This window comes from Triturus cristatus, chromosome 4_1, assembly GCF_964204655.1.
Source record: "Triturus cristatus chromosome 4_1, aTriCri1.1, whole genome shotgun sequence".
Lineage (NCBI taxonomy): Eukaryota > Metazoa > Chordata > Amphibia > Caudata > Salamandridae > Triturus > Triturus cristatus.
This window is the reverse complement of record NC_140585.1, coordinates 755,183,376-755,207,425: the sequence shown is the minus strand read 5'-3', so window position 1 is coordinate 755,207,425 and position 24,050 is coordinate 755,183,376. Positions and strand designations below refer to the sequence as shown.

The 24,050-nt window shown below is 41.8% G+C and overlaps 1 protein-coding gene across 3 annotated transcripts in view; it reads left to right on the top strand.

Moving 5' to 3' along the window:
- SLC38A4 (solute carrier family 38 member 4) overlaps positions 1 to 24,050 on the top strand; it is a 216,149-nt gene that overhangs the window by 170,815 nt on the left and 21,284 nt on the right. For all 3 annotated transcript variants that reach the window (XM_085653322.1, XM_085653321.1, XM_085653323.1), the window contains exons 2-13: positions 548 to 778; positions 9,511 to 9,604; positions 10,939 to 11,054; positions 11,733 to 11,806; positions 11,901 to 11,993; positions 12,195 to 12,276; positions 12,595 to 12,677; positions 12,776 to 12,834; positions 14,538 to 14,807; positions 14,935 to 15,014; positions 15,817 to 15,917; positions 17,508 to 17,632. In XM_085653322.1, coding sequence (XP_085509448.1) covers positions 660 to 778; positions 9,511 to 9,604; positions 10,939 to 11,054; positions 11,733 to 11,806; positions 11,901 to 11,993; positions 12,195 to 12,276; positions 12,595 to 12,677; positions 12,776 to 12,834; positions 14,538 to 14,807; positions 14,935 to 15,014; positions 15,817 to 15,917; positions 17,508 to 17,632 — 1,296 coding nt within the window. In that variant the 5' untranslated portion in view covers positions 548 to 659. The remainder of the gene's footprint in view (positions 1 to 547; positions 779 to 9,510; positions 9,605 to 10,938; positions 11,055 to 11,732; positions 11,807 to 11,900; positions 11,994 to 12,194; positions 12,277 to 12,594; positions 12,678 to 12,775; positions 12,835 to 14,537; positions 14,808 to 14,934; positions 15,015 to 15,816; positions 15,918 to 17,507; positions 17,633 to 24,050) is intronic.

The window sequence follows — 24,050 nt, the reverse complement described above, 5'->3', positions numbered from 1 at the left end:
GTGATGCCCCGTGGGCCTCATTCTAAGATCCAGGGAAGCTGTGCTTCTAAAAATGTAATTTACTGCATGGCTACACCAGGATCCACAATGTGAAATTACAGGCTCACAAAGGCGCAAATAATTGACTTGTATGTTCTGCAGGTTTTAAGTAGATGACATTTGATCTTTTCGGGCAGACCTAAGCATTGATGATACCTCCCAGTGCCAAATGTCGACTTGATTTACCTGATGTCGGAATTCAGTTTGAGTTTGTTTATTATTAAAATTCCAATTGCTAAAATGTATGCATTGAAAAGAGGTCAGTAAACGATGAGACATGGGAGCTGATGAGTATCGGTAAAGTTGTGGGATAGCAAAGTTTGCATAAATACCATTCTATTGTCCTTTAAGTTTTTAAAGAGCACCGAATACATATAGCCAGGAAGCTCTGCAGTTCTTACAAGATATCTTTTGGTGTGTTGCATTGAGTAACTCGTAGAAATGCAGTGATTCACACTCATTTGTCTAGTTGGAGGAAATAACGCCATCTTGTTTCTCCTGTTTGCAGAACACAGTACCCAGAAAGACATTATACTGTGGGGAAACCTGGAAAAAAAGCACCGTGTACTGTTTGTGCTGTAGGAGCTGTTGTGAAGAGTGGAAAACGCTGACTGACCACAATGGATCGTATGGAACTGCAGAAGGTGAATTTGGAGCAGGACGAAGAGAGCAATAGTGGAGAGAGCACTGAATATGCCTATTCAAAGGAGCTGGACTCGGAAAAAGTGACAATAAGCAGGTAACTGACTCTAATTAATACAGAACATGCAAATGAAGTTCTCAAAACCAGCTGAGAAAATATCTTCATAGTAATTATTCCCCCAAATGAATGTCAGATCTTTAAGCCATATTCATTTGCAATACATTTGTCTACAATCCACAGTTTCTGTCATTGGACCGATTAGACGAAAAATAAAGTAAATTAATCAGCCAAAATGTAGCCTAAGTATATGTATATGTGCTAGAGATATGAATCATGATATTGCATTAAAAATACCTACTATATCATGACTTAACAAATGACCAAGCTGGATATTAAGTCACAGCCGTGGAGGCAGATAGACATCATTCTTGAATACAACAGTTTGAGGCCTATTTCCTGTGCTCTGGTGGTGTTTTTTATCAATACATGATTGGACCATGGAAGAGGCGCTGCTAAGGAAAATTAAACCGCTCTATCTTGGAGACCAGAACTGGTCCATGTGGTATGTTTTGACACAGAGGGTACCACTTGCTACCTTCTGGAGTCTCAGATGTTCTTCTGCTTCTGTGGATGGGGTTCGGTGCTGGTTGTGTGTCTCTTTCACTATATAAAAGGCATACACGTTTCAAACTTTCCTCCACTAGATCACTTGTTAATCGTCAACTGAGGAGAGTAGTGAAGAGCAGTCAACCCTTACACTTCGCTGTGTCATAAACTAAGTTCATGCCTTTATAGCAGGTCCCATAGAAAGCTGTTTAACCCCACTGACATCCATTTCATTTATTCGACAATTAAGTCATGAAAGTATCGTACATCAAGCAATTACATTAACATAGTTTATAAAGAAACTGTGATAAAATAAACTCAACACATGATTTTTACACTTAAACACCCTAGATTACGAAATACTCCATGATTACTAATCGATGTTAATTCCTAAGCATCCAGTTCGATTAAAACAATTCATTTTTAAACAACAATATTAACTCATCCTCAACAAAAATTAGTCGAAACCACAAAAAGACCAAGACTAAAAGTTTTTGCATGTGAGGATGGATGAGTAAATTTATATGAAGTGATAAAAACATGACTACATTAGGGTGCCTTATCATTAGTCACTTTCACATTAGAGTGTCTATACCGTATAGTCCAAGCCCACTTAATATATTTAGCCATTGCTATTGCAATTGTCGGGCTTGGATCTGAGCGCAAGATTCTTAGTGCCTCCTCATACCTTCGAATGCCTATAAGACGACAGACAGGTAATACCCATTTTTTACGAGGGTGCTCATAGAGAGGACAAAAAAAAATGAAATGACTAAGAGACTCAGTCGTGTCTCTACATTTAGAACATTTATCCTGGGACCCGTTAGTCCATTTGCACGTAAATGTACAAATGGGAAGGGTACCTATCCTAAACTGAAAATATAATTTGCGATCAGTTGGTTCTTCAATCATGCCCCAAAATTGTTCCTGCCCAGGGTGGGCCTTAATCTCTAGGTATCTAGCTGTTAACTGGGGTGTACTCCCCCTGGAAACAGATTCCGTGACTACGAATTCCCAGTACTTAGCTTTGACAATATCTTTTGAAGGGAAAACCGCATTTTGGGGATCATCCCATAGATTGCTCCACCCCAATCTGAAAAGTAATGTTTTGATAGAATTCAGCCATTCTATTTTATGAAAGAGGTCTTTCTCCATTATTTCTTTTAATCCCAGGGCATAATGCCTGAGCTCCTCAGTTGACCAAACCCTACGCCAATACAACAATGGTCGCAAATTAGCCGTATCTTGTAAGGTTTTCAGACCGAGGTCCCAAAAGAGGGGTAACAGGGGAGTACTTTGTGGTACACCAACGATTTTCCGTATAAACTCACTCTCCATTGTATTCAAGCGTTTGGGATTGTTACCGTAGCCCCATAGCTCTGAACCATATAATGATGAGCTACGGATCTTCATTGAATACATTTCTAGAAGTGGGCTTATTGGCTGCGAGTGCGAAGCTTTAAATCTTTTTATAAGAAAGCCTGTCTGCTGTTGGAACTTCAGAATTGACATGTCAAGTTGGCTTTTCCAACACATATTCTTCTGTATCGTAACTCCCAGATATGTAAATGCGTCAACTTGTTCCAGGGGCGAGCCACCCATTACAATTTTACCACCAAACGGTTTATAGGATCTACACGGGTTAGGGCCGTTAAGAACCATAAACTTGGTCTTGGAAACATTTATTTCCAGACCACGAAGCAAGCAGAACTCTTCAAAGCGTCGGAGGGTAAGCTGCAGGCCACTCGGAGTTTTAGAAATCAGCAATGTGTCGTCCGCGAACATGAGAACTGGAATTCGAGTACCATTCATAGCCGGTGCATCCGAGGGGACCCGGGAGAGGAACTCGGCCACCCCGTTCACGAAGAGCGAGAACAAGGTCGGTGCCAAAACACAGCCCTGCCGAACTCCTCGCTCCACGGGGAAAGACTCCGTTACCTCCCCCTGCCGCCCCCATCGGACCCGTGCAAAATTGTTCTCATGTAAGCGGACCACCAATGCCAACAACTCCGGCGCCATCCCCAACTCCTCCAATACCTTCCACAGCTTGCCTCGTGGGACCAAGTCGAAGGCCGCCCGTAGGTCAACAAACACAGCATACAAAACCCCTTTCTCTAGGACAACTGTCCGCGAATAGAGGACGACAAACCTGAAGACCTGATCTATTGTACTTGTTTTTGGACGAAACCCAGCCTGTAAAGGACTTAATATACTGTTATCTTCCATCCAGGTCTGAATTTTGCCCAAAACCAGTCTGCCCAGGATTTTTTGCATAGCGTCTATTAGGCTTATGGGCCTATAATTGCAAGCCAGCGATTTGTCCCCTTTTTTATATATCGGGACGATTTCGGCACCCTTCCAGGAGTGAGGGATACTCATTCCCTGGGCTATGGCGTTAGCTAAATGGGTAATATATAGACACCATCTTTTTCTATTGTACAGAAATACATCAGCCGGGATACAATCCATGCCAGGTGCGCGTCCCTGGGTTATCATGTCAAGCGCTGTGTCAACCTCCTCTGTGGTAAACACAGGGCTATTATAGAACGGCCTCTCCCGTTGGGGCATTCTAGCATCCTCGATACCTTTACAATATTGTGTCTTAAAGAAGTCTATCCAAGAATTCTGGGGTACATGATTATGAGGACTGTCAGTAATTTCGCCCCTCTTCCATTTAAAAATATCCCAGAATTTTTTCTGGTTTTTATCAGCGCATGCTGCTTTTAAGTCTTGCCACTCACACTCGTCCCAATCTTTTTTTGCTTTCCATAAGGTCTTTTTGTGTGCATTACGAGCTATTTTAATCTTGCTCATATCCTTAGTTTTAAGAGCAAGACCCAGGTTGCTGCGGGCATATTTACAGGAGGTGTTATACCAATCCTCCTGTTTGCGTTTAGGGGCTTGTTTTGCTTTAGAAGGTCTACAAAAACATGATTTCAAATTGGCTACTAGTTTTTCATGTATAATCTCTTGTTCGACTAAAGGTTGACAATTGTTACCTATTGCCATGATTGATAACAACGCCTCTTCCACATAGGACTCGATACTGCCTAAAAGATCAGGGTGCTCAACTACGTTACGCCATTTAAGGTGGCGTTCATCATTTGATAAAACAGCAGCTGGACCAATCATTTTTTCAGAACCATGGGCCTCCCTATCGCCCAATCCTAACTTAAAAGTTGCAACTAGCGGATTATGATCGCTTTCTATGCGTGTCTCAACCACCATATCCACAAGGGTATACCACATCCTTAGGTGAACCAAGAGATAATCTATGTTGCTTGCCCTGATACCATTATCGTACGTTTTATTGCATGTCCTATCTGATATGGTTCTGCCGTTAGCCGCCCTCAATTGGTTGCTCAGGCAAAACCCATTCAGGTACAGGGCCGCCTCAGTCCACTTGGTCACTGCCTTTGTCTCAAGCAGTGGAACGCCCCACTTCAAATCTTATTCCTCTACTAAAAGCATATCTTGAGACCCTAGAGGCTCAAAATTTGTATTAAAATCACCCGCTATAAGTGGGAGTACATCGATGGGATTAGATTCGACGAGAGTACTTAGTGCAGGCATCACCTCAGAAATTTTCCCACCAGGTAAGCCCCTTACGTATATGTTGTATACATCAATTTTGAGGTTTGGCATACAGGTCAGTCTGACTCCCAATATATCATTATTCTGAGTTGGAATGGATTGAGTTTTACACCCTAGACTCTGTTTGATCCAAATGACCAAGCCTCCTGATGGCCGTCCCTTGGATTTTTTAACCGCGGGGACCAAAAAATTCAAATAGCCCAACATAAATACAGGCTCTGTTGACCATGTCTCCTGAAAAAGACAGATATCATGCTTGTTAATGAAGTCTGCCCACAAAGGAGAAAGAAGTTTAGAACCAATACCCGCAACATTCCAGGATAGGAACAGCACATGACCAGCGGGATTAATTCCGCCTTTGACACTCCCATTTTTTAATATAGGTAAAGGGACTACACCTTGTGAAAGGCTAGGGGTGCCCTCAGTGCTTAGATTTTCATTTTGGAATTCACCTTGTAAGCCTCCCTCACCAGCCCCTCCAATGTTAGTTTGGTCATGAAACCTACTGGCATTAGTTCCATCAACTATTCTAGGGAGATCCCATTGGCATGTGCCCTCTACTTCCTCTGTGACTATATGCAGTTTTTCATGATTGCCCGATGTCGTCGGGCCGCATATAACATTTTGTGTTTAGGATATACTCTACTCTAGCAGTCCGCTAGCCCAGAGAGCACATCGAATCTATTGATGGATCTTATGTCCTCGTAGGCGTTACCCCTCAACAGAGAGCCCCCACATATGATCCCACCTAAGGGCAAGGACATGGGTGTATAGAAAAATGACAATGGCATTGTACGTATTAGGGGAGAAGGGTCGATTTGGGGCCAAGAGCAGATATGTTCCACGCACCATCTATCCCTAAAGTTAATAACAACACAATCTCCCTTTAGTGACTTAGGACTCCTGCCCACCCAGTTCACTCGCCTAGCATACAAGACTTCAGCTCGCATGTGGGTCGGCAATGGTCGCTTATCATTAAGCCAAAAAGTACATTTGTTCTTTAAGTCCTCATAAGATTCTCTTTCTCCATCAGTCAAAGGTGGGACCCCCGTTAAGATCACCACATAAGGGGCGGCTTCCGGGGGCAGATGTAAATCAATTAAGGCCGATGAAGCTTGCGCAAAAGGTTGAGCAAGTGGGGGTGGCTTGTCCCTTTTAGCTCTGCCTGTCCCAGGACTATTTGTTACCACGGATGGAAGTGGATTGTTGACTCTGGGCCGGTTACCAGCAGCTGTAGTGGGTTGAGATCCATGAGAATTAGTGGGATTGTTCTTCGCAATTATATTATTATCAGTGAGATTGGTCTCGGTACAATGGCCTACTGCACTAGGACATTCCTTTGGCAATCCCAAGCCTAGCCTACCACCTCGAGGTTGGGCCGATACAAGTGAAAATTCCATACATGTAAGTCTACTTTCGATCGAACCAAGCCTTTCATAAATCGGGTCACACAGATTCTTTACGATTCTTTCTAGTCTTTTCCAAAATAGCGTTGGGTCTGATTCTACTCCACACATGGACCCCGTAGATAGTGATAGGTTTGTCCGCGTTTCAGTAGATAAGGGTTTAGGACATGGGGGTAAATCCTTCCTTGTGACGGGGGGAGGAACGTGATCAATATTAGGCTTCTTCCCGGCAACAATCTTTTGATTTCCCCTGCGAGTTTTTTTCAAAGTAGGGGCTGATTGTTGGTGATCAGATGCCGCTATTCTATTGCTAGTTGAGCGGGTCTTAATGCTTGATAAAGACTTAGAAGTCGGAACCAAATTTGCGCGGTTCGCGACATCAGTGTTATCATCCAATATTTCGATCAGAGGGGTGGGACACATCATGAGATCATCATTTTGCTCTTCCTCCAGAGGAGATATACAGGTCATAGAATCCGACCTAACGGGCTGTCGACAAGGTGGTGAACTTAGGTTAGCCATACTTCCTAAAGAGGACCTCTTGTCACACAGGATATCTAAAGATAATCTTTTTTCAGTTAGTTCGATATCCTTTGCAAGAACTGATTGCACCCGGACCAGAAAGTTGTCCAATGTTCCCATTAGTGCTCCCCAGTCGACTGTGTAGTAATACCATCCCTTTTAGCAGACTTTTCCATTCTTCGTTAATACTAGCAGCCACTTGACACGAATTCCCACAGCGTTACACACAAGGGCCTGGTGCTTACCCTTACTGATTCTCTTTAGACAATGCTTGTTAGAGGAAGGTCCCGTTCCGTTCTCGGTCGATCTCGGATGGGCTCAGACGGGCCCGCCCTTGGCCCGGGCTTCGCCCGGCGCGCGCCCGCGCGCGTCTCGCGATGCGTGGGCCGTGAGTAGTCTTATGGCGTCAGGGCGGGAGGGCGGGAGTACGGGAAGAGGCCACAGCTGTGTTGAATTACGGGGCTGCTGGTCCTCGCAGTCCCGTGTCCGTTGCTCTACTTCAGCAACCAGTCACCTTTGTGGATGTTAACAGCTCCCTCGTTATGGCAGCACTCGCCTGATCCTTGGATTAAAAGTTCCGATAAAATGGCACACAAGAGACTTCAGCCACGAACGGCACCCGCGAAGCGGGGGCCTTGAGTAGTCTTATGGCGTCAGGGCGGGAGGGCGGGAGTACGGGAAGAGGCCACAGCTGTGTTGAATTACGGGGCTGCTGGTCCTCGCAGTCCCGTGTCCGTTGCTCTACTTCAGCAACCAGTCACCTTTGTGGATGTTAACAGCTCCCTCGTTATGGCAGCACTCGCCTGATCCTTGGATTAAAAGTTCCGATAAAATGGCACACAAGAGACTCCAGCCACGAACGACATCCACTTTCTCTTACCGTGGGGTTGTTAAAGAGTGATTATAGCCTTCGTTTAAGCGATGTCAGTATTAGTACAATGTCTGGCAATAAGGACTTTTTACCTTCCTACTGTATTTAAACATTGACCATATATTCTGTGACATAGCCCAGTATTTGCCTGCAACGGTATCGGAAGCTAAATGTTGGTGTGAAGGATCTCTATAAAGGTGCAGAATTTACTTGTGGGGACATCATTGCCACCGGTTATGTCTCAACTTTACAAGTAATCTCTAATACAGTAGCATCTGCTGAGAGTAGTGGTATTTTTGTTGGCGGCCATTACTATAGTATTGACTTACATTGTTCGCTTTTAATACAAGTGACTTAAGAGGCCATTCAGAGTTTAGGGGAGCAGCAAGAGCCCTGCTGTACATCAGATGAGATCCTCTCTGCCAACCTCACAACTCTTGTGCTTTATTGAGAATCAAGGGAGCGCTCTGTTTACACCAGAGGAGCCTCTGCTGCACAAACCATTGACGTCGCAGCTATCCGCCACCCGACTGCCAGGCTACAGTGGCAGTGGTGTAAGAAAACCTGAGGGGGGCCCCCTGCAAAGAACATGAATGCCCCCTCCCCCACCCCCCCCGAAACAAGTCAAAAGCTCTCAGGCTTGGGCCGGCCGCCCACTCTGCAATGGCTGTGGGGCTAATGTTACGCCATTGTACAGTACAGAGTGTACTCTGTTAAAGTGGGGTGACCATTACTCATTTTCCCTGTTTGGAATTGGCATAACATGGCTTGGAAACGCACAATGGCCCTTACATGCAGGAAGAAAACTCCTTGTGTGTCAGGGTCATTGCTATTCAGATTTCTGATGACAAAGTCATGCTTTGGGAGTTTGTTTTCAGAAAGCAAAACCCTTTACAAAATGGGTGCGTCAAACATGGCACCTGCTCTGCAGATTTTTTGGCCTTCAATGTAGCTGACACGCCGGCAACTCTATAAGAAGCAAAGGGATGATGTTTAAAGATGGTGGGTGATCCTCTGATAGGGGAGTGGATGATCTGGGATCTAAGTGAGCCTCTTGGATCTAATCAGTGCAACTCCATTTCACCACAATTGCATGATCCTGGAAAAGTCACTTTTGCCTTCCAGGAACTCAGTTCATACATTTTTGCAAAATTCTTAATGCTTATAAGTTTACAAGTTTCTTTATCTGAATTTTAAGGGCCCTATGAAAAACAATAAATGTACATGAGTGCATTTGGGTGAATTTGCACAGCAGCCTTAATTTCCTAGGGGATGTCATCATACTAAATTTACCACAAGTGCACTGCATTCAGGAAACGTCCCATTGGTTAATTCTGGGTCGCCACTGTGACCGCGCCGCAACACACTTCCCCCTTCAAAAATTAAAGGGTACATGTAAAAACTATTTTTAGTCTGCTTTAGGTCCCAGTATAGCCTATTCTGTAGTCCAGGTTGGTAATTCCCTAGAGCAAATTCAGAGGATACAATGTGCTTGTAATTACCACCTGTTGGCACTGATATTAGCAGTCTCGATAGAGAAGTCACCATCTCATTCAAGAGAGAATACGACTTGAAACACCTTCTAGAAGCAGCCGCCCATGAGGAATATTGGTAGGCTACAGAGGAGTACACTTTGATGCGGTGGTGTGTGCGGGACCAATATATGTGACTAGGAATCATATCATGTCAAGCGATAAGTATTTCTGTCACTGACACTTTTTTTGTTATCTTTGGAAGGGTATTGCTCAACCTCAGAGGCCCTGAAATCAAATGATATCTTTTCTCCTCATGATTTTATCAAATGATATCTTTTCTCCTCATCATTTTAGTCAATATGCTGATGAAGACGATGCAGAAAGCCACAAGTTCCTTACTAATGGCCTCCTGGGAAAAAAGAAGCTGCAGGAATATCAGGATGAACACGTGAGTTGCTTTAGGTTTTAGACATTTCTATCATTTGTTGTTTGCATGGAGCCTGCAAACTGGATTCTGCTGGTCAGCAACACGTCAGACCCGCATTATCTTATCATTCGCTGAACGCTCAGTGTGTTTATTCAATCTATTGCTGGGAAAGAGAGAGGGTGTCCCTCCTGCCATATGGTAAAATAGATCAATCATACTGAAAGCAAGCTCTGGCTGTTTCACTTGAGAACCAAGTGCTTAGAGTGCTAACCTTCTCTCTTCATACATCTTCTGCATTTGAATACTATAGTTAATTGGAGGTGTTTTCTATAGTCTATCACTTTGTAGTACTTACTTACAAAGTGTGTTATTGGGGCCCGTTCGGTAGGTTAGTAAGACAATGTGTTTGCAATTTGTTTTAATAGTGGGGGCCTTGTGGAGTGCAAGACCCTGTATGGTTTATGCATATTGATGCTCATGGATGTGGTGTCGGTTTGCACAAACAGAAACTAAAAATGTTGGTTTTGTATGAAAATAAACTAAAATTGTTGGTTGAGGATCATAAGAATCCATCCTGTAGCTGAGGTAGACCCCCCCACCCCCCGGCTTCTTGGACAACTAATTCTTGGCTTGGAAGCACGCGTACCGCCATTTTATCTTTGCTTACAATATTAAGTGCCTTAAGCAGTTTCCACAATTCATTTGGAGTGTGCATTTTTCGTCCATTATTCCTCTCCCAAGCAGTGTCTGACGCTGTTGACAAGGGCCCACTTCCTCTTCCTTCTCCATATTACTCTTCCTGGTCTAGCAGATCAGAGAAACAATTGTCAAAGTGGCAGCTCACTTTGGAGATCAAGACTTTCAGTGAGAGGTGGGTAAAGACTGGTACTGTAAGGTGGTTATTATCCTAGAAAGAAACGTTCCTGGAAAGACTGGCTGTGTAGAGAACCTTGTGTACTTTCAATATTTGAGCAGGCAAAATACCTGTTTGCAGTTCCAGCCTTATCTGAACCCCTTCAAAAAATCAATTAGTATGAAATGCAGAATGACGTCCTTTTCTGCGACTGTAGTGTGCAGTGTTTCACAAGCTGACAGTCAGTGTAGACGGTAAGGTTCTAAGGACATTGTCCTGAAGGTTGGCAAGCCATGTGAATATTAACTCGCGATTTCATACATTTTCTGAAGGATTGCTGGCAATAGTACTGAGCCTTATGAAAGCTGTGCCTGGAACAGTAGAAATGAGAGAGGTGCTTACTGACTTTGATGCATATCCTTTATCAAACTCTTTCCTTCACATCTTTGGCTTCAAAGTCACAGGAACAGATGTTTATTTGTCTCCTTTAATTATCCCAAAGCATCCTGGGGACACTTCAGTTGGAATGTCAGTGTTTAACCTCAGCAATGCCATCATGGGCAGCGGGATCCTGGGACTGTCTTACGCCATGGCCAACACTGGTATTATACTATTCGTGTAAGTATAGAATACATCTGCAGAGAAACATGCATGTGTTGTCTGTGTCCTTGTTGGTGTGGGTGTGTGTATTTGTTTCCTTGTATAATCTGAATGTGTGTATATGTATCAACAAAACCACTTGTAAAACTACTCTCTTGCGTGAACAGCACTGGCATTGAAATTACGTCACCCTGAAGGCTCACATTTATGGTCCTATTTAGGAAGTGGTTGTCAGATCCCATACCAGGTCTTTTGTTTGAAAATAAATGGTCGAAATTAAATTAATTAAAATGAAATGAAGTATTAGAAAATATTTGGTTCAAAATGAATTATTTTGTTTTCTGAAGGATTGTTGTCAGGACAGTCAGTGAGGATAGTCTCCTTTTCTTGTGTATTCTAGAACTGCAATTTTTTTGCCTTTATCCCGTCGGATGACATTATTGAGGACAGATCAGCTACTTCTTCCCAGCAATACTAATTTCTATTGGCTATGAAAACAATATCATTAATTAGCAATTGTATTTTTATTTTTATTGGATTCCATTTAAAGTGCACTTGTATGTGGGTGATTGGTGCCAGTTTATACAGTGTTATATTCAACTCTTTAACAATCATTAACATTCTAATTAAATGTTTGATGAAGACACCATGCCTTATTTGAATAAACTAATTCCTACATTACATTTATTGTTACAGGGTACTTCTCGTGGGTGTTGCAATATTATCACTATATTCTGTCCATCTTCTACTGAAAACATCAAAGGAAGGAGGTATGATTGTGGTTCTAGAAACAAAGAAGTTATTTCAATGCTGAAATGAATATTCATGCACCTGACTATGATCCATTTTGTCTGCTACTTTCAGGCTCATTAATATATGAAAAATTGGGCGAAAAAGCATTTGGCTGGCCAGGGAAAATTGCAGCCTTTGTTTCAATTACAATGCAAAACATTGGAGGTAAGTGTTGGTGACTATAAATTCCATAGCACAGCGATAATGAACACTGTTCTGCTCCATCTGATCCGTTGTCCCCAGTTAGTCAACTGTACTAAAACAGTAATTGTTCTCAAAATTATCTAGTGTAATTTCAAAATCTTTCATATTGTTGGTAGTCATCTCTTTAATCTGCATTATTGCAATCTTGTGTTTGCATTCTAGCAATTTCAAGCTATCTGTTTATTGTGAAATATGAGCTCCCTGAAGTTCTCAGAACATTATTGAAACTAGAGGAGAATTCGGGGTAAGTTTGTATTCACTGTTTTCAAGCCTAGCGCTTTTTATAAAAAAAAAACCTGTGAAAAAGACCCCCAAAAGCGTCTTAGGAGTTTAAGCAGCACGTTGAAGACATTGTTAGGAGTGGTATAAAAATATTAAAATGTGTCTTTACTAAATAAAAGTTGCCAAGAGATTTGCTTCTTTCCCATGCTGAAATTCACATAGGACTGTAACTAAATATTAATTTTCTTGTTGGAACTCATACATAGAGAATTTATGTGCAAACCTAAATATGAAATAAAGTTTAACACAATTTGGTATGCTTCTCTTTTTTCTTTTTTAGAGAATGGTACCTTAATGGCAACTACCTCGTTCTTATTGTGTCCTTAGCTATTATCCTTCCACTTTCTTTTCTTAAAAATTTAGGTGAGTCAATTGTAACATTTTCTCATTTGTTTTTTTGGCAATGTTGTAAGTCCAATTGAATAAATAAATATATATATCCACATGTTATTGTTTTATAGGTTATCTTGGCTACACAAGTGGATTTTCTCTGACGTGCATGGTTTTCTTTGTCAGTGTGGTAAGAGGATATATTTATTGTACTCATATAAAACATAGAAATATATTTTGAGTGGCCTACCCTAATTTATCCTGCTATAAATTATGCTAGTTTGAAGAGAAACAACAAGTATATCCCAGGGCCTACTCAATAAAGATTCTAATGAGGTGATACATGCAAAGGCCTTGTGAAATACAAAAATGGTTATTGTTTAAGGGCCAATTGCGGCCATAGGAATTGATTCAATAAAGTTGCAAAAGCTTAAATCAAATGGGTTGGCGTTACAGTTCCAGAACATGTGTCTGATCATTATCTTACACAGACAACATTCACATTTGGCAGTTAATTGAAACAGTACTGATCCCTTACCAACAAATGTACTTGTAAATAAACGTGTTCTCAATGCAAGACTGTAAAGTACATCAGGTTAATACAATACATTAAATGTGTAAAAGTGAGCATAATTTCTTTAGAAAATCAACAATTTATCGCCGCTCGATGTGCAGCATCATTTCAATTCCATTTGAGATTTTAAAGACCAAGTGGTATTTGATTTGGGGTTGCAGCTTGTCTCACTGAACCCCGTCCCAACTGCAGAGGAAGGATTTATCAAGACTTTGCGCTGGTTCAAAGTCACATAAAATGATGTAAACCTTGATAAAGTATTTACTTTCCAGTGGGAAATTAAAGTGGGAAAATAAAGTAGTGCAAACAGCCTTTTGTGCTGCTGTGCATTACTTTGCATTAAAAGGGTATGCCATGGTTTAAAAAAAAAACACTATCTACTAAAATTGGTGGGCAGGGCTTTGTGCCGAAAAATAACACCTTCTTGAGGCACGTATTAACAAGAAGAAATGTTTTCATTTCTCCTAATGTTCCAGTTTAAAAACTATGCTAAACATCACTCACACACGTTTGCACTGTGGTGCAGGGGTGTGGTCACGGGGAAAAGCAAAGCAGCACCGTATCTTAGTAGATATGGCTCTAAGATGCTCTCTCCCCTAGTGCAACACGTGGAGCAATTCTGATTGCAGCGCTGCGTTGTGCTACCTTTTAATAGAACTGCCCCAGATGTCTTAAAATGTGTTCATCTTACAAAGTCTTCTCATGTTATTTTAGCTCTAGCTTCTGTACGTCCAGCAGGCAGATAGAGCAGTGATAGAGACTTGAGGGTTGTTCTGTTCAATCAACCCTCTTGATCCATTTGTTGTAAGCCCACAGCTCTATGGATCACCTCTATGGATCACCTGACCCTTTCACCACTCTGACCTCAGCCACCTGTCCCCTTTTCCTGGCCCACCACTACTCCCCTTCTCCATGACGAAAGTAATGAAGGGGCCACTGGACTATATTCATCCTCCATGTAGGCCGATCACTACATTACCCAGTTTTCTTTCTTCATGAATTAACTCAAATTTACTGTGGTTTTCTGTTAACTGTTTCATTTAGGTTATCTGTTACCATGCAATTTAATTCTCTCATAACTTTGTACATTGATATTCTTACCAGCCTATTTTTGCTGACTCTACTAATGATCCATGATTTCCTTGGCTCTCCTTTGTACAGTGCTCTGACGTCAGTTAGGTCTAATTCTAGCAAAATTAAGCTATAAGTAAATACAGGGAGGTGAACCAACTCGATAAAATTTTCAAAAGAAGGATCCCCAGCATTCATCTTTAATGTACATTGAGCCTGTTTTGCGTTTGTTTTATGTTTGCGTGCAGGTGATCTACAAGAAAACACAAATCCCATGCCCGCTTCCTCTGCTAGACCATGGTTATGGGAATGTGACGAACAGCACTACGGCTCGCATGCAGCCCTTGATGGTCCAGAATCACACTCTGAGCTCTGAAGTGAACTTCATGATGGAGTACACACATGGACAAACAGCAGCACTCGATGAGAAGCAGACCCGAGACCCTAGTGGCGGAGTTGAGTTTGAAGCCCACACTGATGATGCATGCAAACCGAAGTTATTTATCTTTAATTCGCAGGTAGGGTTGATTCTTTATGGCAATGGTTTAACAGCACAATCGCAATGTTTACAGGAAAGGTCTTTCTTGTAATCAAAGCATTGTGAACAATATATTGAACCTTTGCTCTGTTTTTCTTACGTTTCAGACTGCCTACACTATTCCTATCCTTGCTTTTGCATTTGTCTGCCATCCTGAGGTTCTTCCTATATACAGTGAGCTTAAGGGGTAAGTAAAACATTCAGATGTTCGAACAATGGTGCAGCTATTGAAATTGTCTTTAATTATAGCACATCAGTTAAAATCTAATGCAAGTATAATTACTATATTAAAAAGAATTGCAGTAAATTTCCTATGCCTCCATACTCATCCTAAAATGTTAATGCAGAAGCTCTCTCTAAAGTCTTGTGCACAAACAAATGATCTCTTTGAGGGCAAATCATATCATAAAATGTATCAAAAGTAAAATTACACTTTAATACTTGGCCAAGTTGAAAAAGCTAAAACATGCTTATACCTGTACATAGCATTTGTACGTGAATGTAGTGGAAATGTGTATCTCGTGATCTAATAATCAAGGTCAATGCATGACATGCGAATGGACTGTGAAGCATGCAGTGTGACCAAGGACATCTTACTGAGTGGTGTAAAGTCATATTGTGAATGATGAAGTCAAAAAGGACTTATCCATAAAATTGCTGATCTTAAAGCAATTAATCAATTGAAAAGTTCTTGCACTTCACTTTCATTATTCAAAGCATCTAGTTTTAAAGTGTAAAATTACATGTTTTGGCCAGATTAAGCCTCTACACTGGTTTTAAGTGAGATGGTAGCAGTTCAGAGTGATTTATGGCTGTCTCTTGCTTGACAATGTTTTCAGGTTCCATTGTATTAATTCATGCGTGCTGTTCTGATACCCCAATTTCAAGTTTTGAGAAAAATGATACCTGGTAAATACCTCCCCCATCCTCCCCCAAAAGTTATGGTACATTACCAGTTCGATCTCAATTCTCCTCTTCTATTTCTATAGCCGCTCTCGGAGAAAGATGCAGAATGTTTCAAACATGTCAATCACAGCAATGTTGGTGATGTACTTGCTGGCTGCTTTGTTTGGCTACCTTACTTTCTATGGTGAGTGGACCAGTGAACTGTGTGAGCATTCCTCTTTTGTACTAGACAACCTGTCATATATGAGTCTTTTAATCACTTGCCTGGGTGGTAATGTGAACACTGTAAATCTTTCATGTGGTTGGTTTGTGTTGGCTCCTTTGAAGCACACTGTACCAGGGTAATGGTCAAAGTCCATCAACATGGTTGCACTGTAGGCCAAATTAATCCCTTTTTCAAGACATATTAAAGGCAAACTAATTTCAGACAGGTGCTCCCTAAGGCACAGGGCAGTCTGGTTATTTCATTGAATTATTTACTGTACCTGAATATTGTTGGTGTGACTTTCACTAAAGCGATAAATATATCAAAAGGGCATTTAGCATAGAATAGATCTATGAGAGTCAGATCAATGCTAGATTTTTTTACCTGTCCACATAAGCAAATGTGAGATTCAATGTATGTAAATAGAACAAATGTACATAAATCAGTGGTTAGCATGCATCCTAATTTCATGAACCTACATAGGACACCTAAGATAGATTGGATGCAGATTTAAGAAAGTACAAACCTTTGCACATACTGCCAAATGTCTTTGGGGTCATCCTGTTCAATCCCAACCCATACCTCAGAGTTTTACTTACATGAAGAATTTGCCTGCATTAATAGACCACAATGTAGCATCCTGACAGCTATCGTTTTGAGAAACGGAGTGCTATTCAGTATGAAATGGCAATTTGCACCACATTGGGCAGTTATTATCTGGAGACATTCCGTATGAACTAAAAATATGAAAAGATCATGCCCCCAGCGCCATCTCTGACATTTACATTTACAACAGAAGGCATTATTCCCCAGAAGTAAAGTATGAAACACATACACCCAGCTCTATCCCTGACATTTACATCTACAACAGCAGGCATAATTCCCCCAATATAAAGTAGCAGGCATTATTCCCCATACCTAAAGTATGAAACAATGGACTTCTAGCACTATCCCTGACAATCACATCTACTACGGCGGGCATTATTAAACAGGATACGCCCAATGCTATCCCCTCATGGTTACATCTGTTATAGCAGACATTATTTCCTCTGATTACAAGTTAGAAAGAGCATGCTTCCGGTTCTATCCCTGACATGTATATCTACTGTGGCGGGCACTATGTACCCCAAAGTAAAATGCTTAACAAGATCGACTTCTTCTCATGGAAATATACTCTGCGAAATGCACAACTCACACTATTGCATTAACGTTTTATGCCTCATATTTTGGTAAAGATCAGTTTGCCAGAATAACAAATTCTCACACATAGTTGAAAAAGATTATACACTGACCATGTAAGGACCAATGTTTCTGGATCTATAATTATTGACAAAATACACCCCATATTTCCCCGGCTCATGAACTAGGATGAACCATCTGAAAGCGCAGTAGCTGTAGCAGATGTACTCTCAGTGTTCTTGATTATATCTCTCATGTATTAAAGTACCTGCTACCCAGTCTGATTGATCATGTTTTCAGATATTGCCATTGAAAGGTTAATGTTTGGAATTAGCTGCATACAAGCCTTCATTTGTACTCTCTACTCATAATGATCTTTTCCTTTTGTAGGAGAAGTTCAAGATGAATTGCTTCACACATTCATCAAGGTTTACAAGTTTGATACCCTTCTTCTGTGTGTTCGCTTGGCAGTGCTGGTGGCTGTAACTCTGACTGTACCTATTGTCCTCTTTCCTGTAAGTGAATCATACATAGGATCGTTTTCTGTAACATAGTTGGACTATTCAAATGTGGATCCAGAACTCTTTCAATGTCACACATAATTTACAGTAGCATGATGAGTTGGATGAGAAAAGTTATGTTAATGGAACTGAGCAGGAGAAAAGGTGGTAAACGAGGCTAGAGTAAGGTGCGATAGGGAGAGAAAAGTTTATAGAGAAGACCTGTAAGAGGAAAATGGAAAGGGGTATAGAGTCAGAGAGTGAGCGGGCAGGGGAAATAATTAGTGTAGGGGAGGAGAGAAGGATAGGAAAGAGTAGAGGAAAAGAGGCCAACGATGATGATGAGTGAGGTGGAGAAGGTGATCTAAAGTGAAAGTGTAAGAAATTAAGTATTATTTGAGGCAGGTGAGAACCCACATGAGATAATAATCACAAGCATTGTCAGGGTGAACCAAAAAAGTCACAAAATAAATCTGTTCTTAACCCGCTGGTAGGTTGGCACAAAAGCAATCAGGCTCAACTTAGAGTCAACGTATAAAGTATTTATGCAGCATTCAAACAGTAATAAAGTGAAAACACAACAAAAGCAAAGTCACAAACCAATTTAGAAAACTAAAGAATATTGTAATAAATAAAATGGAACCAAAATGACAAAAATCCAATGAGTATTGGAGATGTGAAATTATAACATTTGATTTAAAATTAGTGCCAAAATGCACAAAGCGTCAAATGCTGTTATCTGGTCATGCTATGTCAGGTTAAAGTCAAAAGTTGAGACTGAACACTATGGAGCGCAGTCGGATGCAGGGACCAGGTTCTTTTATGGAGAAAAAAATATCTTTGACAAGTTGTTAGCAGGGTAAGTGGAAAGCTGAATCCAAAGCAGGGCCCATCGAAGGCTGTTTGAGACCGGGGTGCAGGTGTGATTTAGGCACGAAAACTCTGAGTGGGTGAAGTTCAAAGTCTGTGCCCAGGGAGGCCTCAACCTTGATGGTTGCTGCTCAGCTTAGATCACTATGAAGACTTCTGCGTTGGACTTAGAAGCTTTTCAGGTAGTCAGATCTCTTTCAGTGAGACTGAGGCCAACCAACGATTGGTCATCCATGACTGCAGCCTTGATGGCGGTCCCGATCTGTCAGTTCTCTAGGAAGAAAGTTGCCAAAAATGTATTTCCAAGTCACACTTCTTGTCGTTTGGGGACAGGATAAGTACACCAGCCAAGGATCCAGGACCTGAAAGGCACCACTCGGGGGTTAGGACTCACTCCAACGGAGACCAGCATCACGGTCCAAGGCAGGTCCAGTTAGTACTGGTTCCCAGGTCCCTGTGACAGCTCTCCCTGTGACAGTTCTCCTGTCCAGCTTGCCTACAGTTCACTACACTCTGCTTCCTGTCTACCTGATGCCCTCTGTTTGTGCCTCTGCTCGTTTCCTGCTCTATTTTGCCTTTTCGGCTAATTTTTCTGCCCTCTTTTGTATTTTCTGCTCTCTGGTTTGCCTTTTCTGCTCATATATCTGTCCTCAGTTTTGCCTTTTATGCTAATTTTTTCTGCCCTCTGTTTTGCCTTTAGAGCTCTCTGTTTTTACTTCTTCTGCTCTGTTCTGCCTTTTCTGCTCATTTGTCTGCCCTTTGTTGTGCTTTTTCTGCTCATTCTTCTGCCCTCTGTTTGACCTTTTTCTACTCATTGTTCTGCCTTCTTCTGCTTAGTTTTGCCTTTTCTGTTCATTGTTCTGCCCTCAGTTTTACTTTTTCATGCTCTCCGTTTTGCCTTCTTCTCCTTGTTTCTTCCCTCTTCCCACTGTTTTCTTAAGACCTGGCATTTTGAGGGACACCTCACCCTCCAGGGCCCACATACCCTCAGGGTTGACAGTGCCATGCTCTACAAATGCTGATTGATTGATTGACACTGGTCAGCTGGGCAGTTGCAGGAAAAGACCTCTGGAAGCTGCTGGTGCTCCTGTAGCTCAAACAGGTCAGCATTCTGATCCTTGTAGTCACTTCTGGGGTCCTTGGTTCAAGGAACGAAAGTATACTTTTCATTTAGGTTCTTCGCATAGCAGGGCAGTCCTTCATCTTCTGATTCTTCACAGGTCCAGGAGAATTCTAAGGAGGGTACTGGGGATGTCATGTTTATGCCTAGTACCAGCCTGTGGGAGGGGGAAACTTCTGGGTACTCCCAAACCTATTAGTTTAAAGTTCCCAGAGGTGACCATACCCACTTTTGCACCAATCCATGTGTGTTTACAATAAGCTATCCCACAGTGCCTCTCTCTACCTAAATCCAACATGGCAGAACGTTTCTTCTCCCTGTCAAAGCTCCCTGTGCTCACCCAGAGGTGTGGCTATGGGCAAACCCTTCCTTATCGTCACTCCATACCAGTTCTGGGGCAGGTCCCCACTCCCACTGGGTTTGGAACCAAGCTGACAAATATGAAGCATGCTTATGTGTGAGCTACATCTGCAGTGTTTATATAAGTATCCTCTGAAGCTAAGGAAGGGGTCGGCACAGCCTCCAGGCCATCTTGTTCAAAGAAGAAAACAACTCTCCACATCCAAGCCCTTTGTCCACTGTCTGCGAGCTATCCACATCTCACCACAGGGAAGCCATCAGCAGTCCGGTGACACTGGACAGCAGCATAAAGACTCTTTTTAGCTTACTCTGGAAAATTACGCCTTTCAAAAGTGTAATTTATAAAATAGTAATAGAAATTCCATTAGACCATTAAGTTGGTTTTTTAAATGACTAAATTATTATTAAAATAAGTCCTTGGATCATTTTCTAGCTTCTTCCAAATTTAATGTAAGCACTATTAGTTATTATAATGTATCTCAGTATTTTCCTACGGGCGAGACAACCTTGCCACAGTGCAAAACGACTTTAGAGGTTTTTTATTGGCAGGGCATGCGAAACATTAAATATACCTGCCCTACTTTTTAAATGCCATGCACCCTGCCCTACGGGCATTTAGGTCTTACCTTAGAGGTGACTTATATGCATTAAACAGGGTCGGTCAGGCCTGGCTAAAGGCTTGTGTTTCTATGTCAAAATGGCAGTTTTATTCTTCAGGGCAGGCCGGTAGATGTGTGATTCAATGCTACGTTAGTGAGTGGCACAATGAGTGCTGAGGCCCACTAGTAGCATTTAATTTACAGACTATGGATACAGATAGCACCATAGACTAGGAATTTATAAGTAAATGACATGTGCCAATTAGGTCTATGCCAAGTTTACCTGGTTAAAAAGCGAGAGTACAAATACTTTAAAACTGATTAGCAGGAGTAAATTGTGCAGAGTGCTATGGCCAACAAAACCAGGTTCAGCAAAAGAAAGCAAAAATCTAGAAAAATATGCCTAGTTCAGGCAAAAAAGAAATGAAAGAGGCAGAGAGAAAGGGAGTGAAGAAAGATGACATGGAGAGGGAGAATGAGAGTTAGGAGAGCTAAAGGGAGAGTGACAGGTGAAGAAAGAGATGAGGCAGAGAGTAAGAGAGAGAGATGGTCCTGAAGAGGGTACAGGGCATGAGATAAAAGGACATGGAGAGGAGGAAGGAGAGGGAGTGTGAGAGAAAAAGGAAGTGGGGAGGGGGAGCAAGAGGGGTAACAGGAGCGGAGAGAGGGGAGGGAGATAGGAGCATATGAACGCGATTTTTGCCTTTTGGTATTTGGCAACAATGAGCACCTCATTCTTGCTGAATGCAATTTAGATGGAAGCCAAATGTAGTCAAACCTGCAAAGGCTTCAGTTCTCACAGATTTTTACTTACGGATTTAATCTCAGTGAGAATCTCCAATGAGATTTAGAATTTGATGTGTATCTTTTATTTTGCTAAGCGGGTGAGTAATGGGACAATATGACAGCTCCAATTCATCCAAGTCGACTTGTAGCTTGAATTTAAGGATAGAGTCTACCTGGACACTGAACTTCAAAGGTGGCTATCCTAGGATCTAGGGATCTAGGACCATGATCCAAGACATGACTTAAACCAACTGTTGAAAGTTAAAGAGAAGTTTCCCACGTATTCATGTGCAGGGATTAGACTTAGTTACCACCACCTCAAGATGTGCAATACATCGGTACACCACAGTGCAAACCAAAGGGCATCAACCATAATACTCCTGCCAATAACATGACAATCAGAGGTTTCTAGCTGAAAAATGTCCCCACTTATCCTCCAGCAGTTGTGGTTGCTTCTGCCAGATCTAGGATCTTAGAGGTATGAATAAGCTGCAGGTTGCACTTGGATGGCTGTAAAAAGCATACCACATACAATAGTGGATCTTTCCTGCCCAGATGTATCAGATGTATCTGTGAATAATGTTTTTTAGCTCTTAACTGTACTGTTCACTTTTGGTTCGGAGAAGGGGCTTTCAATGAGAACAAGCACTTGAATCATCATACATACATGAGAATAGACTGTTGTTAGCATTCCCTTGCTGAGAATTATTCAAGCATTCTGTTTTCCCTGAGTAAATTATCTGGACAAAAAGGAGAGGGAATAAAACCTTTTTTCTTTAATTAAATCTTCCCCTCATCTGAAATGAAGACTTGTGTTAGGGGAAGGAGGTAGGGGATCCACATAAGTCGAGACACACTGAAAGTTAATTTGACTGCACTGTTCCAATCAGAGAAAATTGAGATGGGAATAATAGGGGTCAGAATCATAATAATGTTTTGTACAATTATTTCAAATTGTTACAACAATTCCACTCCACTCCACTCTGTGCCAATCTACTCTCCGTTTCTCCCACAACAATGGGGAGCAGGAAGCCTTGTATTTGTGAACCTTGTGTTCCCTTGACTCACTCATGGAGACAGCAGATGCTCCTCCATACCAGCGGAGAAAAAAATGCCCCAGAGCAGCTGAAAAATAAAACGGCACCATTTTATTTTTCAGCAACCCATCCTGAACCGAGTCTCAGGTCGGGGCAGGGCAATTGCTGCTGAGTAGCAGCAGGAAGCTGTGCACTTATGTTTAAGGTGTGCCTGCCCCTTTGGCCGGCCATCTTGTGACGGCTAGCCAGACATGTGCATTTTGAACTTCTCTAACCTAGCTGTCTTAGACAGCTGGTTTAAGGAAAATGCAGGCCTCCAGTACTCTTAAGAGGGCTGAGAGGCCTCTCTCTTCAATCCTGATGCTTCTCTAATGCTGTTTAACAGCATGAGAGCAGCACTAGGATTGGGTAGTGCAGTTTCCTGGGTCTAGAGCTTCAAGGAGGACCTTGTGCAGCAAGTCAAAAAGGTAAGTGCCTTTTTCAAAATTATTTTGATACCACCAGTATTTTGCCCACCTCACTACTCTAAATACATGCCAGCCGCCACTGCATGGTGATATAAAGTTGACCAATAGCTGCAATATGTAGGGCTTTTTAGACTGGCATTGAGGATTGCAATCTCCTTAACTCCTGAAAAAGAAACATTTCCATACGTGCCACTTCATAAGATAGCCGTATATTGTTCTCACCTTTGGTCTAAATAGGGTGAGGTGACTGCCTGGAGAGTTTTGGAGAAAGTGCTTTCTTTACCTTGTAATCTACATGAACAATATCCTGATAACTGAGTCAACCATGTGGACAGGGATAGCGCCGCTTCTTTGTCTATGAGCCACACCAGAAACAGAGTCGCACCACCTTGCTACAACAGGGAGTAATTATGTCTCATCGCAGTAAAACACCCTTAGCGTCTTTGGAACTTCAAAGCGTACAAGTCTGCATTTATAATGCATATCCTAGTCATCCCCAATTCAAATAACTTACTAGGCCATAGAAAGCATATGTTATACGTCACTTAACATATGTTAATACATTTTTTTTTTAATCTAGTTCAGTATTATGAGTGTTTTCTAAATCTCGTGCTTGCTCCATGAATGACAAGTCTGGATGCAGTTAAACTCTAGCTAAAAGATGCTTGTTAGGAATGTGGCGAGATTTCGTCTAACATGGCTTGTAGCAGCAAGACACCACATACAGCACACTCCTATCTATCAACATTAGCATCTTATATCATTAAATACAATGTTCAAGTAACTTTAATCAGCTTTTTTAAATGGCATCAGAGGCATTATTTTGCTGCTTCAAATATATTTTCTTACTGGGCTTCAGTCCTGCAATCCTGACAATGTATCAATAGATACCATCGGCAGATCTCTCCCCATCTCTGTTGCAAAAACCCCTGAAGAGCCAGGGGAGAGTGTCCTTCAAAACCTGGCCTCCAGGGGCACCAACCTCCAGGGGAAAAATCCTGATGAGATTAAACGGCTCTGCAGGTAGATATATGCACCTGGCGTGTGTGCTTTTGTGCTGGACTTCCTGACACTTGCAGAACTTGGATGTGTAACCTGGTCTTCAACTGACCATACAGGACCCTACGGTCTTCTCCCAGGAATTTACTTGTCCATTTCTATTTCAAACCAGTATTTTACAAACCTCTTAGTAAC